This window comes from Aptenodytes forsteri, unplaced genomic scaffold (genome assembly GCF_000699145.1).
Source record: "Aptenodytes forsteri isolate BGI_AS27 unplaced genomic scaffold, ASM69914v1 Scaffold255, whole genome shotgun sequence".
Classification (NCBI taxonomy): Eukaryota; Metazoa; Chordata; class Aves; order Sphenisciformes; family Spheniscidae; genus Aptenodytes; species Aptenodytes forsteri.
The window spans coordinates 8,974,429-8,990,756 of record NW_008794888.1 but is presented as its reverse complement, the minus strand read 5'-3'; the positions used below and the strand labels follow the sequence as shown (position 1 = coordinate 8,990,756).

The 16,328-nt window shown below is 47.5% G+C and overlaps 1 protein-coding gene across 1 annotated transcript in view; it reads left to right on the top strand.

Annotated features, from left to right (window-relative positions):
* The window catches only part of CLASP1 (cytoplasmic linker associated protein 1), a 186,045-nt gene extending 174,412 nt beyond the window's left edge, over positions 1–11,633 (top strand). The window contains exons 36-38 of the mRNA XM_009274983.2: positions 2,395–2,601; positions 5,580–5,696; positions 7,469–11,633. Coding sequence (XP_009273258.1) covers positions 2,395–2,601; positions 5,580–5,696; positions 7,469–7,555 — 411 coding nt within the window. The 3' untranslated portion in view covers positions 7,556–11,633. The remainder of the gene's footprint in view (positions 1–2,394; positions 2,602–5,579; positions 5,697–7,468) is intronic.
* Positions 11,634–16,328: the final 4,695 nt, after the last annotated feature.

Below are 16,328 nucleotides of genomic sequence, written 5' to 3'. Positions count from 1 at the left end.
TATTTCCTGGGTGTACAAGTATCTTGTGGCCATTCCTGTTTCAGGGAGGTAGCTGTCAGCATGAGTGGAAGATTAATGATAGTGGTGTGGCTGTGATGCTAAGACTGTGGGTGAAACAGGCTTTGTAGATGGAGATGATCTCTTCTGGTCACTATTCACTGCTGCTATCTTAAAAATCAATTAAACCTTTCCCTGCCTGGACTACAAAACATTTTCCAGAGACATGCTTGTCCTAGTAATGACTGAGAGAGACTTCCAAATACTCCTGGTTCATGCATTATCCACAGTGGTTACTTAAAAATAATGAAAGCTTGCCTTCTTCTGAGGCTTCGATAGAGCCGCATCTGTCCATGGGTTGCCTCAGTCAAACAGAAATCCCACACATGACAGGGTGTGGAAGAGGGGAACGAGGAGAATTCAGCAGCTGTGGCTTCAGTCCAAGTGATGGGAGATCTGAGGTTTGATTTATTTGTTTTCTTGTGGATTGCCTGGGACAAAGACTGTGGGTGAAACAGGCTTTGTAGATGGAGATGATCTCTTCTGGTCACTATTCACTGCTGCTATCTTAAAAATCAATTAAACCTTTCCCTGCCTGGACTACAAAACATTTTCCAGAGACATGCTTGTCCTAGTAATGACTGAGAGAGACTTCCAAATACTCCTGGTTCATGCATTATCCACAGTGGTTACTTAAAAATAATGAAAGCTTGCCTTCTTCTGAGGCTTCGATAGAGCCGCATCTGTCCATGGGTTGCCTCAGTCAAACAGAAATCCCAGAGTTTGATACCATGACAGTGTGTGGAAGAGGGGAACGAGGAGAATTCAGCAGCTGTGGCTTCAGTCCAAGTGATGGGAGATCTGAGGTTTGATTTATTTGTTTTCTTGTGGATTGCCTGGGACAGATTTCCTAGTGCTGGTTTCAAAGTATCGACTTCAGACAACCCCCAGTAGTTCAGCTTAGGATATGTTAAAGAACTGGTGCTAGGCGTCCAAGCTTCCTGCACAATCAGGAAAGAGGGGGTGCCTTCAAAGGCTGTGTTAGTACTCCTGGGCTCAGAGTTAGGGACTGCCTGGGGCTAGCTGGGAGATCCTAAGCATGAGGATTTGTGAATGCTTCTTTCTTTTTAGAGTTGAGGTGTTGGATTTAAGCCTGTCCACTGGGGCATCTCTGTCCATTCAGGATTTACCCTCCCTTAAAAGTAAGCCCTGAGAAGAGCGGAGTGAGAAAAGATAAGCAAAAACATCCTCTATCTTTTGTACTGAAACAAGAACGTAAGGAGCAAAGAGTGTGTGACTTGTGGCCAGGAAGAGTGCAGCCACGGGGAAGCTTCATTTTGTTGCCTGGCAATTAGCACAGACACTTGGAAAAAAGAAAACCTGCCTTTCCATCCTGTTTCTTTATCCAATTACTGCAGAATGTAAAATGAATAAACTCTCATGGGAGGAGAGACCACAATTGGGTCTGTCTTCTTTCAGCTAGCTGTCCTACCTGCTGGGGGAGAGTGTGAAAGTTGTGGATTTGCCTTCCCTCAGGCTAAGAGTGGAATTGAATTTGGGATCTCCCTTGTTTTGCGTGACTGCTTTACAGTATGGGCTAGTTGCAAAAGGTGCGTGCTACCACTGTTTCCACTTGTTCTTCCTCCCATGTTTTATAGTGATCCCAGTGCTGTCTTAATGGGTTAGATGTGCTGAGAGAACAGCTGCCTGGTCAGGGGCACCCTAAAGCCTGTTTGGGTCTGTAGCCTGGGTTTGATTACAGCATAGTTTAGCTGGGAAATGGCAGGACGCATCTGTGTAGGCATGAGTGTCTCAGCTTGGGCACCCAAGCACTCAGCAGGTGAGATGCTTACTAAAAGGTACAACGGTGTCATTCATTTTCCCCAACATTGGACACTTCTAAGATTCGGCTGGACAGGGTGCTGGGCCATCTTGTCTGGACCGTGCTTTTGCCAAGAAAGGTTGGACCAGATGATCCTTGAGGTCCCTTCCAACCTGATATTCTATGATTCTATGATTATAATGTTTAAGGAGATAAATTTTGTATTAAGTCTAAGCTGGTGGGTTTAGGTTCTTTGACAGTGGCTGGAGAAATATCGTCATCTCGCTGCTTCTAGGATGGGGGTGCCTATCTATCTTGAGTGACAGATGACTCTTTCAAACTAGCCACAACTTTGACACAGTTAGATCAGGCAGGATGGACTTCTTACCACTAGCTGGAATAAAGATGTCACTGGAGGTGAAGGATGTGAATTCTTGGAGTCAATCGCCTCTCGATAGAGCCTTCTAATGAACATCCCCAAGCATTTTCTGGCAGTCATTCCTAGTACACACTGGTGGTTTTGGCTGTGATGTGTGACCTCATTAACATAAGGTTTTGCTTCGCTTTCATTCCAGGTCGTCAGAGCGGCTGAAGAAGCTGCTTCCACCCTGGCGAGTTCTATCCACCCCGAGCAATGCATCAAGGTGCTTTGCCCCATCATTCAGACTGCAGATTATCCAATTAACTTAGCTGCCATCAAAATGCAGACGAAAGTCATTGAGAGGATTTCCAAGGAATCGTTGCATCAGCTCCTTCCAGATATCATTCCTGGCTTGTTACAGGTACAGAATTCCATGTCACAAATGCTCCTGAGCACACACCACCATTGAGTAATTTGTGAGGTCTGTGACCTAGGAGAGAACAATGGACTCTCTGGGGCCAGATTTTGCTAAATTATGGTTTTAATCCCTCTAAGTTTTTGTATTTGAGCTTTTGATGTTTTTAATGTTAAAAGAAAACTCAGATTCCTATGTGTTTATTCCATGATTAGATGCCTTGGTCTGACTCCTAAATAAGCCGGTAGCAGCCATGTGATAAATTTGAGAGTAGGAGTTAGCCACATCTTACGCTGTCTCAGTACATCCCAAGCAATACATCTCGTAGTCTGCTTTAATTCTGCTGAGCTGTTCTGCGCTTTGATTGTACTCTGCACTTGAATTTGAATCCTAGCAGGCAGGCTAGTCCGTTCCTCTTTCCTCTCTGAAATAAGGACCGAACTACTTGCTGACTTCATTCAGCCTCTTTCATAACCCTGTCAGGCTGGGTGGGGAGCTGTGTTTTTGCCAGTGCTAAGGCTTGGTCTTACATTGTGAATTTAGCTTTCAGCACTGGCTGTAGAGGTGTTGTCTCCTGTTCCCCTGCACAAGCAGCTGGCAGTGCCAGCGGCTGGGATGAGGCTGCAAGCAAGAAGGAAATAAGGGGAGGTAGCAGCGAGGGAGGAGAGAGAATGTGTGTGTGTGTTTACTGGGGAGGGGTTGCAACAGGAACAAATCAGTCAATGTTGAAGGGGAGACATGTCTGGGTGGGTAAGACTTCTGTGGAGAACTGGGATAAAGAAGCCTCCTCATTGTGAGCGTAAAAAGTTGGAAGGACAAGAGCAAAGTCAGAAATTCCCTGAGCAATCTGAACAGTGGGGCTTCAATGCACTGGAAAAGTTTGGGAGCAGCATGCCTTTAAAAGTGCAGTTATATTTGTTTTATTAAATTGCTTCCATGTCTTAAAACAGATCTTGTTTTGGAGCTTAGTTTGCTATTTTTCATCTTGGAGCTGCCAGTGATATTTCCTCACCTTAGAAACTCAGTGGTCAAAGGAATCTACTCCTGATGTTTGGGAAGTATTTTGGAATCCTGGCTGAAGGACTGTGTGCAGAGGGAATCACCTGTGTGCTTGTTTACTATGCCAAGGGTATCGGCAGAGTGGAGAAGAGGCGAGGAGCGTCGGACAGCAGCAGCATGAGCACAAGTGTGTAGCTCAGCAGCACGGAGCGGGATCCCCATGACCCCCCATGAGCAGATGGGGGGGGTCATGCAAGAACAGGGCTTGGCTGGGGAAAAGTCGTGGTGCTTGCCCTGGTCCCGATGTGGAGCCTTGGCTCCCTTGGAGCCAGGGGGATAGAGCTGGGCTGTGAGGCACTCTCCCATGCACTGCATCTCGATACCCTCAGGCTGAAGAGAGCTTTGAGCCAGTGTCATCTCCTGAGCAAATGCTCTAACCATTGTGCTGTGTTATTAAATGCCAGGAGAAGAAGCAGCTGCTGCCTTGCAAGCAAGTTGGCAGATGGAGAGGTGGGGTGATGGTCCCGCTGGCACATACTGGGCAGGCTCTACCAGCCCAGCGCCCGCCGGGACACAGCCCTCTCAGGCCTCAACACCACACGGATCTGCCTGCCCCCACAGGAGCAATTTGGGATGCACACATAAGCAAAATACCAGGTCCATAGGGAAACTTGAGGTCAAGCAGAGGCATCTAAGTTCAAGAGCCTTTGGATTGGGACCCCCAGAGAGAGTCCTGCATCCCAACTGTCCTCCTAGCAGTGGGTTGTGTCTCTGTGGGTGTTCCTCTGTTGTGGGCGTGGGCTCAGCCTTTTTTCCACCTCGGTCCTCAATAGCTTGATGTTTCTCTGAGCTCACCTAGGTCTCCTGCTTTTCTAGTTCAGTGCTCTTTGGGATTGCAAGCTGTCGTTTCAGACTGTATTTTGGCCCTGCAGCTAGAGCATCAGCCCTGCTAGCGGGCAGCCTGGCAGCCCCAGCCATGTCGCATCCCTCCTCCGGGCTTTCCCGGCAGAGGTCACCCTGCATCCGGAGGAGCCAGTGTCCCGCAGGCTGAAGTGATGTCTGTGTTTCTCATGGGATGGCTGCTTAGTGATGAATCACTGCCTGAGTACAGGACTGGTGTCACCAGCTGCTGAGTGACCTGTTGGCTAGTTTGAGCTCTCCTTGAAGCTGCCAGAGATCCGACACACCTACGGGGGTCTTTCAACATGTTCTTTTCTGTGGTATTTCCTACCTGATAAGTAATCAAAAAGCTCTAGGTTACAGAGGCAGTTCATCTAATGGACTAGCACGTGTGTAGCACTGTTATACACAGTATTTAAGCCCAGTGTTTTTAAAGAGTTGGAAAACATCCATGATGACTGATTTTTTGCAGTTTCTAATGCCTGGATAGAGCTATTCTGTCCAAATAGATATTTTGGTAGAATATCCGTTCACAAAACAGGATTCTGGCTTTCATGTCCTAAGTGATATAACCGTTAGGCCATTTTGCTGCAAAATTCATGTCCGTTTGTAACTTCGCTCTCAGGAGCAGAATTGGTTTCCTTTGGTTAGATTTGGGTCAGGAAAGACTTTTCTGAAGGCAAGCTGGGAGCATGAGGGCTCCCGTCCAAGAAGTCCTGACCATCCAGGATAGCATATAGTCATCTGAACTGGACACAGGAATGTGTATATTTGATAGAGTCCTAAGCTCATGTTGGGAAACTGTGTGTTGTTGCTTAATGCTATAAATAACAAGATGTTAATAACTTACAACGTGATGGTTATAACTAATAATATAAGGAACAAATAGGATGTACTGGATGATCATATTCTCTTGCTCTTTGAGTATTCAGGTTGCAAACTGTTAGGTTAAGCAGGGCCTTTCTATTGATCCGTTGGGTCAGCCACACTTGCAAAATGTTCATCAGCTCTTTAGTATATTGCTCTGGAAGGATGTTGGCGAGTGCTGTTTGACTTCTGACCTTTTTTTTTTTCTTGTTTCCTAGGGTTATGATAATACGGAGAGCAGTGTCCGTAAAGCTAGCGTATTTTGCCTAGTGGCAATTTATTCAGTAATTGGAGAAGAACTGAAACCTCATCTTGCACAACTCACAGGAAGCAAGGTACAAGAGTAATGTGTCTCTGTTTTGATAATAGCCAGCTGAATGGCTTGCACTACTAGCACCAAGACCAGTGGCTTCACGGTAGCTCTGGGTCAAGTTCCCTGTACTCTGCTAAATCCTATCTCACCCTGCCAAACCACTAGAACAGCACAGCACTTGCTCAGCAGTGTGAGCATTTGAAATCCCACTAAGCAAATTTTGATGGGGTTCAGGGATCGGTTTCATGACGCATTTGATCCTGTGTAACCGCAAGCTGCCACCGAGCGGGTCCTTCCCACTACAGCCATGTTTACCTTGCCCCTTCAGCATTGCATCCAGGGGTGACCGTGCAGTGAGTTGGATCAGCTGGCTGCTCTGGTTGAAAAACAGATCTGCAATACAAATTAATTAGCTTTCAGTCCGCTCTGCAGCTGCACAGGTAATCTAATGCAAAGAGTGGTGGGAATGCATGGCTGGGATGAGTGGGAGAGCAGGTCCTCTCAGCAGCAGGTTGTGATTAGGGCTGGTAGAAGTACAGGTAAAGCTTCACTCCTAATAGCATGGCAGATGTGTCCCTTTCCTCGTGGGACACAGCAAGTTCAAGTGACCCTTCAAAGGATTTTGTGCCCTGCAGTCAGTTTAGCAGCAAAACTCAAATTCTGACCTGATGCTGCAAGGGAAATCAAGTCCTTAATTCAGCTCTGTCCTTCATACAAGAGCTGGCATTTTGTGTTGAGGCGGGTGGTGTTTGATTGCTTTTCAGAGCTGCTCAGGAAGCTGTCACAAGATTTCTTCTCCTGTTTGAAGTCATTATACTCGAGATTCCTCTGCAATTTGAAGATGAATTCTGCATTTTTGTTTCTGAAATAGATCTCTGCATGTAAATAGCTACTTAGTCCAGAGGGTTTCGTTCTGTTATTTTGAAGCAATAATTTATTTCATGGATAGGAAGTGTGGTGTAGGCTAAAACAACCTGAGACTGAGGACACTTGGATTTTATTTCTGAATTGAATTGCCTTGTCCTTAAACAAATTAATTGTGCCTCCAAATTGCTGTGGAAAGACAGCTATGGGTGCTGAGGTTTACCTCATATTTGGGCAGTTAGGAAATCCCCATATAAAATGTTGTAGAGGCTTTATTATCCCAGTATTCTAGGTGCCACAGACCTACTCCACCACATAACTAACTATAAACATGTGAGTAATTCTTCTGGGTTTACGCAGACTGTGTGCATGTTTAAAGTTAAACATGTGCATGAGTCATTGCAGGATCTGGAGCTAAGGTGGTAAGGCAGAAAAAGAAAACAAACCCATGCAAAGGAAGTATATAGTCATAACAGCTGCAGTTTCACTAGATGTACCAAGTTAGTGAAGATATTTAAATGACACTGAAAATGAACATTTTATAAAGCATGGAGAGTTCAGGGTGTTTCCTAGGAGGGACCATGGCTATTGGATCGCTGGTGTGCCTGCAGCCCCACTGACCTCCGTGGGAATCCTGCTTGCTCAGAGCAGGCTGCAGGATTGAGGTCTGTGAACTAATGGCTGCTGAAGTGAAATGCAAGAAGTTTTTCTAAATGCCATTAAATCTGTCTAACTTCAGTGGGACTAGGCATACCCTCCTGCCTCTGTTCTGAAATATGCTCAGCTTTGCTTCTGCTTTTCCTCCAGAGAGCTCAGTGTCAGCTCACTCAAAACTGAGTTCACTGCAGAATGCGAGTTCTAAGATTTGCAGTTGACTCTTGTCCACCTGTTTTTCCTGGCATTTTCTCCTGATGTTCTTGTTTCTTTCAGATGAAGCTACTAAACTTGTACATAAAGAGGGCCCAGACCACCAACAGCAACAGCAGTTCCTCTTCAGATGTTTCAACGCACAGTTAATGGAGATATGTGGACATGTGTAGACTTAGAAGCAATCAACGGTGCCTCTCAGAGACCTTTCTGCTACTCTTCACTGGCGCGCTCCATCAGCTCAAGGAGGCCATGCAGATATTTATTGCAATCAGTATTTTAGTCCCTTAAAAGCTTTTATGTAGAATCTTACTGGTATTGAATGTAAAGGAAACAAGGTCTGTGTTGCAGTCTTCATTAAAAGTGAACAACAGAAAGCCATACTTAAACATATTTGTATAGCCTGCTGAAATCTCGGAAATATGTTTAGGTTAGCATTCCAAAACTGAGTCCAAGAACCTGGACACGCGTAAAGGTCAAACAAATCTTGTTGGTTTAGTTCATACCCAGTTTTGGTTTCTGTGTGCTAGTTACCTGCTCTCTCCCCATGGCCGCAGTCATTCTGGCTAGGTTCTTCTTTTCTTACAAGTCTTGTGGTCCTGTTTTGTACTCCCTGTTGCAGCTTGCCTAACATGCAGGGCTTTCCGTGGGGAGATCTTTGCAGATGTGGCTGTGATTCCAGCCTCAGATGCTTTAATACTGGGAGATATCAAGTGTGTAATGAAAGTAGGTTCTTTTTAAACATCTGAGTTTTTGTACATAGTTCTTCTGATAGACCTCTGGGCTGATTTCTCTGTAACTGCTCTCCAGCCAGCTGTGCAGTGCAAAACAGCTGGGCTCTTGCTCCTTTCATTGACTCTGTAAATATTTCTCCCCTCCCAACCTATTTGGCTCTTTCATGTGCTCAAAAGACTCTCCAGGTTACTTGCTACTCCCCAAAGGGAACCTGAGACCCAATTCTGGGACTGATGCCTGCGATGGGACACTGGAATTAGGTGGGTGGGTGTTGGATTAGGCTCTGAGTGTGTCTGTGGGTGGGCAGCGGGAGCTGGCAGGGCTGTATCTCAGTGCTGCCTTGTGAGGCTAGCTGCATTGTTCTTGAAGTCTGTAGTGTCAAAGGGATGATCATCTGCTCTGACCTGACCCACTGGTGTTGGGTGGTGAATGGCTTTGTCCCCACAACTCCTTTGTGCTTTGGGCAAAATGTTCATCCCAGAGGACAGAAAGGGCATCTGAAATGGAGCAAAGAGGACAAAAAGACCCCGTTGGAAGCACCTACTGAGCCAGCTGGGACAGTGCTGGTTGCTGCCACAGCTCCCCTCCTGTGCCACTGAAGAGCCTGCAGTGCTGTTAACTGCCTTTAGAAACCTCTTTCTTCCTGGCCAGCCCCATGCACAGCCCTGCTGGGTGCTTGTGTTTGAGGGGTGCGGAGAGACCTCGCTGGGCACTGCTGTCAGCAGGGTGCTCTGAGTGAGGGTGCAGCAGGGCAAATCTGATGACACAGACCAAATCAGAGCCAAACCAGCAGCAGTCAAATACCCCACAGCAGCACCCTTCCCTAAAGGGAGACCTTCTGTTTGCAGAGGATGAGCTCCCCCTGCCTCTGCTGTAACCAGGGGAAGCAGGAGGATGCTATGTGCTGTGTTTGGCCCTGGGCTGGATCCTGGCTGATGGGCATGCCCACCCCAAACCTGCAATGGATCAGAACTGGGTTTTTGCCCCTAGTGCCAGTGATGCAAGAGGATGGTGGACCTGAAGCTTACGGCTGCAGCTGTGGTGATGGATGTGTGCTCCCTGGTGGCTCTCAGTGCCTCGGTCTCTCTCCAGCCCCCTCGATTTCCCCTTTGGGGAGCTGAAGGGACACCGTGGTAGCCTACTTGAGAACATGAGAGTTTCCAGTACCACAGCGGGGAGGGTAAAGCCCCATTGTCCTCCCTTTCCATCAGTGCATCCCTGTGTGTCTCAGCCCCAGCCCTGAGGAGCTATGCTGGGAGGTGATGCTTGGTGCCAGCTCCCCTCCCAGTCCCCAGCTCAGGAGGGCTTGGGGCTGGTGGGGACTGTGTGGGATTGGGCTGCAAAGCTTCTTGCTCCCTTTCCCTGCTGACATGAGAGCAAAGGAGGTGACCTGCTCCTGAGTTTGTCAGGATGTGTCCACGCTTTTGCTGGCTGCAGGGCTAGTTCCCTCATCTTTCCCAATGAGTAATGCCATGGCAGGAGAAACCATGCGATCCTGGTGGGTGGGATTCCCCCAGGGTCTTTCTGCAGGCTCAGAAAAGCCATCCTCGCTAGAGGGAGGATTGGCTGCTCTATGGTTGGTGTCTCCCCTTCCGTGGACCATTCCTTTTCAACATCTTTCAGTATGCTTGTTAGAATATTCTTTTTTAATTTTTTGAATGATTCAAATTATTTTAGTTTAACACGAATTTATTTTCCCTTTTGAGGAAATATTCAGCTGACTTGTTGGCAGCAGTTAGCTGTCTTGTTTGAATTTTTAGTAGTGGGTTTGACTTTTCGTTGGGTTTTTTTTTTTAATTTGTACTCTAACTGCTTAGTATTTATGCCTCTCTTTCTCCCCATGTCAGTTCAGCATCTTCTGTTCCAGTTGTGGGGTTCAGAAGGTCAGCATAGCTGACCAGATGGCATTTAGTCCCTCCCAGCTGTGGTGGAGCTTGGTCCATCACCGTTTTTGCTGTTTGTTTGTTTGTTTGTTTTTTTTTGTATGGCACACTGTAGCAAATCTCCAGGAATTGAATTCCTTCTCAAATGATTTTATATGTTTTATAAAATCCTGTTAGTATGCACTGAGAGTGAACGCACTGTAACGTCCCCGAACTGACCCTAGTGCATGCGCTGACACTACAGTAGGAGTTAACAGCTTGTCCTTCAAAAGACGCATGCAACCTGCTGCGACTCCAGCGACGAGCGTGTGTTTTCCGATACTATTGGCACACTTGGGGCTGCAAATGGTAGAACCAGGCCTTACTTTCTGAATCAGATTCTGTTCTGTTTGTCAACAGATGCTCATTAACGTGCTACTTAATTTCGTTATGTGAGTCAGTCGAGGACTGTTCATCCTTTGAGTACTCTAGAAGTATGTTATACCTGTATACAGTAGAGAGCATTCTGCTTAGGTATTTATAAATCATTGCGTATAATGTACATAGTAAGGTTGTTTAGTATGTTGAACATGACCCGATTTTTTTTTTGTGTGTGTTTCCTTTGAAGTACTCAAAGGGCTAGCTCTGAATGTCATCTCTCTGATCTCCAGTGTTCTGACTTCAACAAGCTGTACAATCATTTTGTTTTCTATTCAGCAAGCATAAAGGTCTCTCTGGCTACAAATCACAGCGTCCACGCATGCTTGCAGAGAAAGATCTGCATGCTGGCAGTGCCTCACCGCACCGGTGAAGCTTGTGTTCACGTTCTCCCAGCAGTAGCCACCTACTGCAGCTGCCTTTTTTTTTTTTTTCCTCCTTGCTGCCCATTATGCAGGGCTTCAATTTTTCGTACCTTAAAAAAAAAAAGTGTATTTTATTTGCCCATCATGCTTTAAAAGTCTGAGTGGGAGAAGACTCTCAGCAGACAGCGGCTCCTGGCTGCAAGGTTGCCGAAATCTCAGATGTGGATGTTTTTTCTGCCATTGGCTGCACCAGTGCTCCGTGGGCATGGGCAAATACCGGATCCATCCGCCCCACAGGTCTACGTACTGTAGTTCTCATGTAGTGCAGAAATATCGAGGCATGTGGCTTTCTTAAGGTACACTATGTGTGCTTGCCTGGATTACAATACAATACAAGACTGTCTTTTTTATTGCTTATTACTAGCTTACCAATAACCTGTATAAGTAATGTAACTCACATCTTTGTCATCAAAACCTTTTCTCCCCACCCCTTTATTTATCAAGCATAATATTACATATTAAGGGACAGAAAAATAGACCTTCGTAGAATACAGCAGGACGTTGCTAACAATGTTTTAAATGGGAAGTAAAAACCGCTCTGAAAAACGCCAACCATGAGAAATGACTTTGTTGGCACCGTGTTCATGCGCATGTATTTTTTCTATTTTTTCCGCTTTTGTCATGTTACATCCATATCTGTATTTATATCTTATTTGTTTCACTTTTGAGTGTATCATGGCAATTGTACAGATGTTTTTGTTAACATTTATGTGATAGAATTTGCTAAAAAAAAAAATTAAAATAAAACCTTTTGAGTTTGCCCTAGAATAAGTGGAAGTTGGATTTCTTTTGGGGGGAGAAATATTAAAGCAGATTCATTATCCAACACAGCTCCTCACTCCAGCAGCCTTTGCTTGTAAAGGATTTGCTCTTATTCCTGCCCTGGCTGCTGTGTTTCCATGTGTTAATTAGAGGGTGCATGGTGGTCTGGCTGTTTCCTACAGGCACCAGTCTGTGAGTGGTAGTGGGGCCAGTGGGCAGCTGATCTTTTGGGGTGCTGGTCTTCCACTGTCAGCTTTTAAAAGCTTTTGGGAAGTCATAATTTTAGGGGATTCTTGCGACGTTACAAACTGAAGAGCCATATGCTGTTTGAAAGCTGATGGTCTCATGCAGTCATGTAACTCAAGGAGCAAGGGTTTCAAAAGATGCCTGCGTTAATGAGGCTTGTTAAGAGAATTGCAGAGGTTTTAAAATACATGGCAGTAGAAATTTGTGTGATGAAGTGTTTGGGGAGGTGAAGGGGTGCTAGGAACTGCACAGGTCTCTGTGCCTGGTACAAAAAGACAAAGAACTTGAATTTGAAGTGGCCGGGGAGCCTGAGCACTCAAGCGCTTGTGTGTTATCCTGGGGGAATAACAGCTCATCACAATTTAAAAACCCGTAGCGAAGCTGTGCTCTACACTAGGGAAACAGATCCCCTAAGGTATGACTTTTACTTTGATGCTATTTCTTTAGCATCAAGATAAAAGGTCCTCAAATACCTTGTGGTGGGTGCAAGGGAGTCAGGAGAGCACTGGAGGTCCAGATTTCCTATGGGAGGCTTTTGGTGTGAATATTCCCAGACAGAGGAGTACATGGAGAGTGTTACGGTGCGTAAGCACCAGCATTCAGGACACGGCGGTTCTGGCCATGCTGGATAAGGCGCTGCTAGTTAAACTATCCTCTCTCCTCCTGCAAGAGGATTATTTTATCTGCCCTTTTTACTCTCCAGCTAGTTACTGAACTAGAACAAGTCTGACAATTTTTGGGGGAAGTTTCAGACATGCAATAGTTTTGTTTAGCTGCAGACCCTTCGCAGCATCAGCAGCCTCGCTGGTGTCTCCTTTGCCCTGCACTCCTAGCTGCCACCAAGCCCTGCCCGTGCCAGCCCAGGGACCCTTCTGCATCAAGATTCAGGGGCCCAGCTGGGAGTGAGGAGCAGCAATCGCTCTCCCTGCTGCAGACAGACCATCTCATCCCCGTGGTGGCACTGCCGCGTGTCGGAGCAGTATGAGGGAAGGTCCAGCCTTGCCCAGTGACCCTGGATTCTTCCCAGAGTGCTTCCCACGTGTTTTTTCTCGAGCAGTGCCAGGTACCTGTGGTTATAAGAAAGGGAAGAGAGAATGAGTAGAGCTCTATCTTGTCCGTGCCTTGTAAAACTCCAGATGCTGGCCTAAATTAGCCTTACAGCCCTGAGGAATTTGGAAAAGCTCTGAAGTCTGAGGCATTGCAAATGTGGTATTAGACAACCCGAGCTGGGGAGCTGTATTTCACTGACACGTGCTTAAAATGGTCAGTCCTTGCGAACCCCTTTGTGGAGGCCGAGGAGAGGGACATCCCACAGATGCAGAAATAGGTCATTCTGGCATTTTGTGCAAGACTCATGCAGAGGGCTGTTTGCATGGCTGGAGGTCTCCTTTCCCTCCGGAGCACCAGGCAGCAAGGGTTGGACCAGAGGAGGCTGGGTGTTCGCTTACTCCATCTCCAGAGAGCACGTCTCTGTACCCTGCGACTGGGTTTTACCGAACCTTCGCGCTGTTGCTCAGGTTATGAGGAATGAAGGCCACGATGGAGCTACAGCTGCTGGCTCATCACCAACCATCGCCAGATGCACAGAGCTCCTCTGGGGGAAGTTCTCTTCTCCCAGCAATGGCTCATGCCTCCAGGCACTCACTGCCCAGGTCTGACCCTCTGCTGATCTCCTTGGAAAATACACAAATACAGGCCTTGGTGCCAAGACTTGCACCTGCGGGGGTGCCAGCACAATGCCACCCCTCTTTGCTGCAGGAGCACCATGGCAGAAGGCAACAGTTTTGCAGGATGCAACCGCAGCAAGTGAAAAGCTCAACAGGAGCATCCCAGAGCAGTTACCAATGAAATACAGGAGCAGAAGAAAATAATCCTCTTGCTCAGTCTCCCAGCTCCTTCTGTGCTGGATTTTGGCATGTCCTTTAGGGCTGAGACTCCAGCGTGTTGACAAGGGGGTGTTTGTTTACTGAACCACCTCAAAGTATCTGTCCCTTGTAGCTCCTTTGTCACGAAGTCCCCTGTTGTCTTAAGCCACATGATTGCTTCACAGATGGAGAATGAGGAATGGCTGTAATTGCTGGCTCAGATGGTTTTGCTGGGCTCTCCCCTATGGTGGCGAACTGGAGTTGCTGCCAGCAATTAAAGGTAGTTAGGAGATTCCAGGCAAGTGTGAAGGCTTGCTCTAAGCACTTGTAGCCTGTTCTCAATTCATTTCTCTGTCCTGGAGGGTCTGAACCGCTGCTGATTTCTTCGCAGCCCAGCACTCTGCAATCCCTCTCAAAAGATTTTGCGAACCCTTCCCTCCCACTGAGGGATGCGCTGAGGAGCGGCTCAGTGCGTGTCCAGAGTTGCACTCCTGGACCAGGTGCCTTATCTTAATTTGCTCCAGTTAAAGAATAAGATGTTTTGGCTTAAAACCCCTGAGAAAGTGCAGCTCAGTTGATCAGTGGTAACTTGTTAAGTTAAATAATTCCACAGCTTCTGATTGTGCAACCCAATTACTTGCTTGTGCAACCCTCGTTTACCCTCCTCAAGCAAATATCGCACACCCCTCTCCTCCCTTTACCAACCCAACACATTTTTCCTGCTTTGCGTTTTCATACACATCCATGAAGTATGGAAAGGGCCCTCCCTGGCGAGCAGACCCCAGCCCTCCTGCTGGGAGGAAGTTCAGTGCAGAAGTGCATGTAATACTGACCTTGGGGAGGAGAGGACAGACCGTAAATCTCCATCCCCTGCTGTGATGGAGAAAAAAGTCCTGCAAGGTTTTTGGGAAGCTGCTGGGGCAACACGGGCATGGAAATCAACCCGAGCATCAGGCTGGGTTGGAGGGGGTCTCTTGCCAGCAGACACTGGGTGGTTGTGTGTTTGTTTAGGTCCAGAGAAAGACCATCACTCGTTGTGATCCCCAGTCATGGATCCATTCGTGGGTAATATGGGATTATAGCTATATGTGCATGGGACTGGAGAAGGTTGCTTCAGGAGCAGTGTCAGTCTCTGACTGCCCGTACCATGTTCGGCTCTCCCCTGCCAGGGAAGTGCTCGTGCACGGATGGGAGGACGATTACACCATTGCAGCCACTGTGCTCCCCTGGAGCACTGCAGCTGTAGCACAGGAGATGCTTACATGTTTCAGGTTCTCCCTGGGGATCTGACTGCAGCCAAAGGCTTGGGAAATACCAGCCCGTTAAACCCAAGGTCCTTATGCAACATTACTCCGCTCTCCATGCTGCTTTGTCATAACTTGGCAGGTACCGAAACAGGCCAAGCAAAGCCATTGCTTTCTGAAAAAGGGCTATTTATATCCAGACTCCAGTGCCAACCCATTAACCAGGAGCCAGTGACTCTCCTTGTCTGCCCGGCACGGGGGCCAGCGGGGATGGGTGCTTGTCCCTTGGGGCAGGCACAACGCACAGGGATGATGCTCGTGGGGCTTTGACCCACTGAGGCATCCAGGGCCAGGCAGCTGCCGGAGGGCTCACCAGGAAACAGGCACTCGGGCGCAATGCAAAGGCAAGAGCTGGCCTGGGAGCAGAGGAGACAAGGAGCAGCCAGGTGGGCAGCGGAGGGGAAAGCGAAGGCAGCGTAAACCAGACCGAGCTAACGCGGGGCTGGGGGGATTACAGGATGCTGGGGAAGCTGCTCACAAACACATCGGGGACAAAGCAGCCCTCCAGAGCAAGGGGTAATGAGTAATTAATGAGGAGAAGGATGAAATTCATAATGACTCAAAAATGGCCGAGATAACGAACTCCTTCTCTTTAAATCCACCTTTAACAAGAAAGCTAAGGGAAAGGATTTAGATCAATTAAGAAGTAAAGAAGAGCAATTTTGTAAAAATAGCTATTGACACAAGCAAGCGGGAGAACAGCTGGAAAGTCTCTCTAGGCAGAGGTAGCAAATGGCTGAGGCCTATAGCTGAGGGGGTTTGAGGGGGAAGGTTTGGTTTTTAAATGATGGAAAATTGCAATCAAACCTGCCCACACTCAGCCCTATGTTTGTGCAGCCATCCTCATGCAGGGAGCAGCGGTGACCCTGGACCAGCTGGCCAAGGGGAGCTGCTTGGCTGCTGGAACTGCAGGAGGTGAAATGGAGTGGAAAATACTCCCCACTGTCTGTGTGCTGCTGCTGACGCAGGAACTGCATTGCTGGTGGCACAGGACAGCCCGTGTGTGTCCAGCACGCAGCAGCTTCACACTCGGAGATCTCTGTTACGGGCAGTGGTTGCTGGCCAGGTACTAAACCCCAACTCTCAGCTAAGCAGCTACGACACCTTTTTTCACAGAATCATAGAATGGTTTGGGTTGGAAGGGACGGTTACAGATCATCTAGTCCACCCTGCCTGCCGTGGGCAGGGACATCTTTCACTAGGTCAGGTTGCTCAAAGCCCCATCCAACCTGACCTTGACCACTTCTAACAATGGGGCATCCACAGCTTCTCTGGGCAACCTGTTC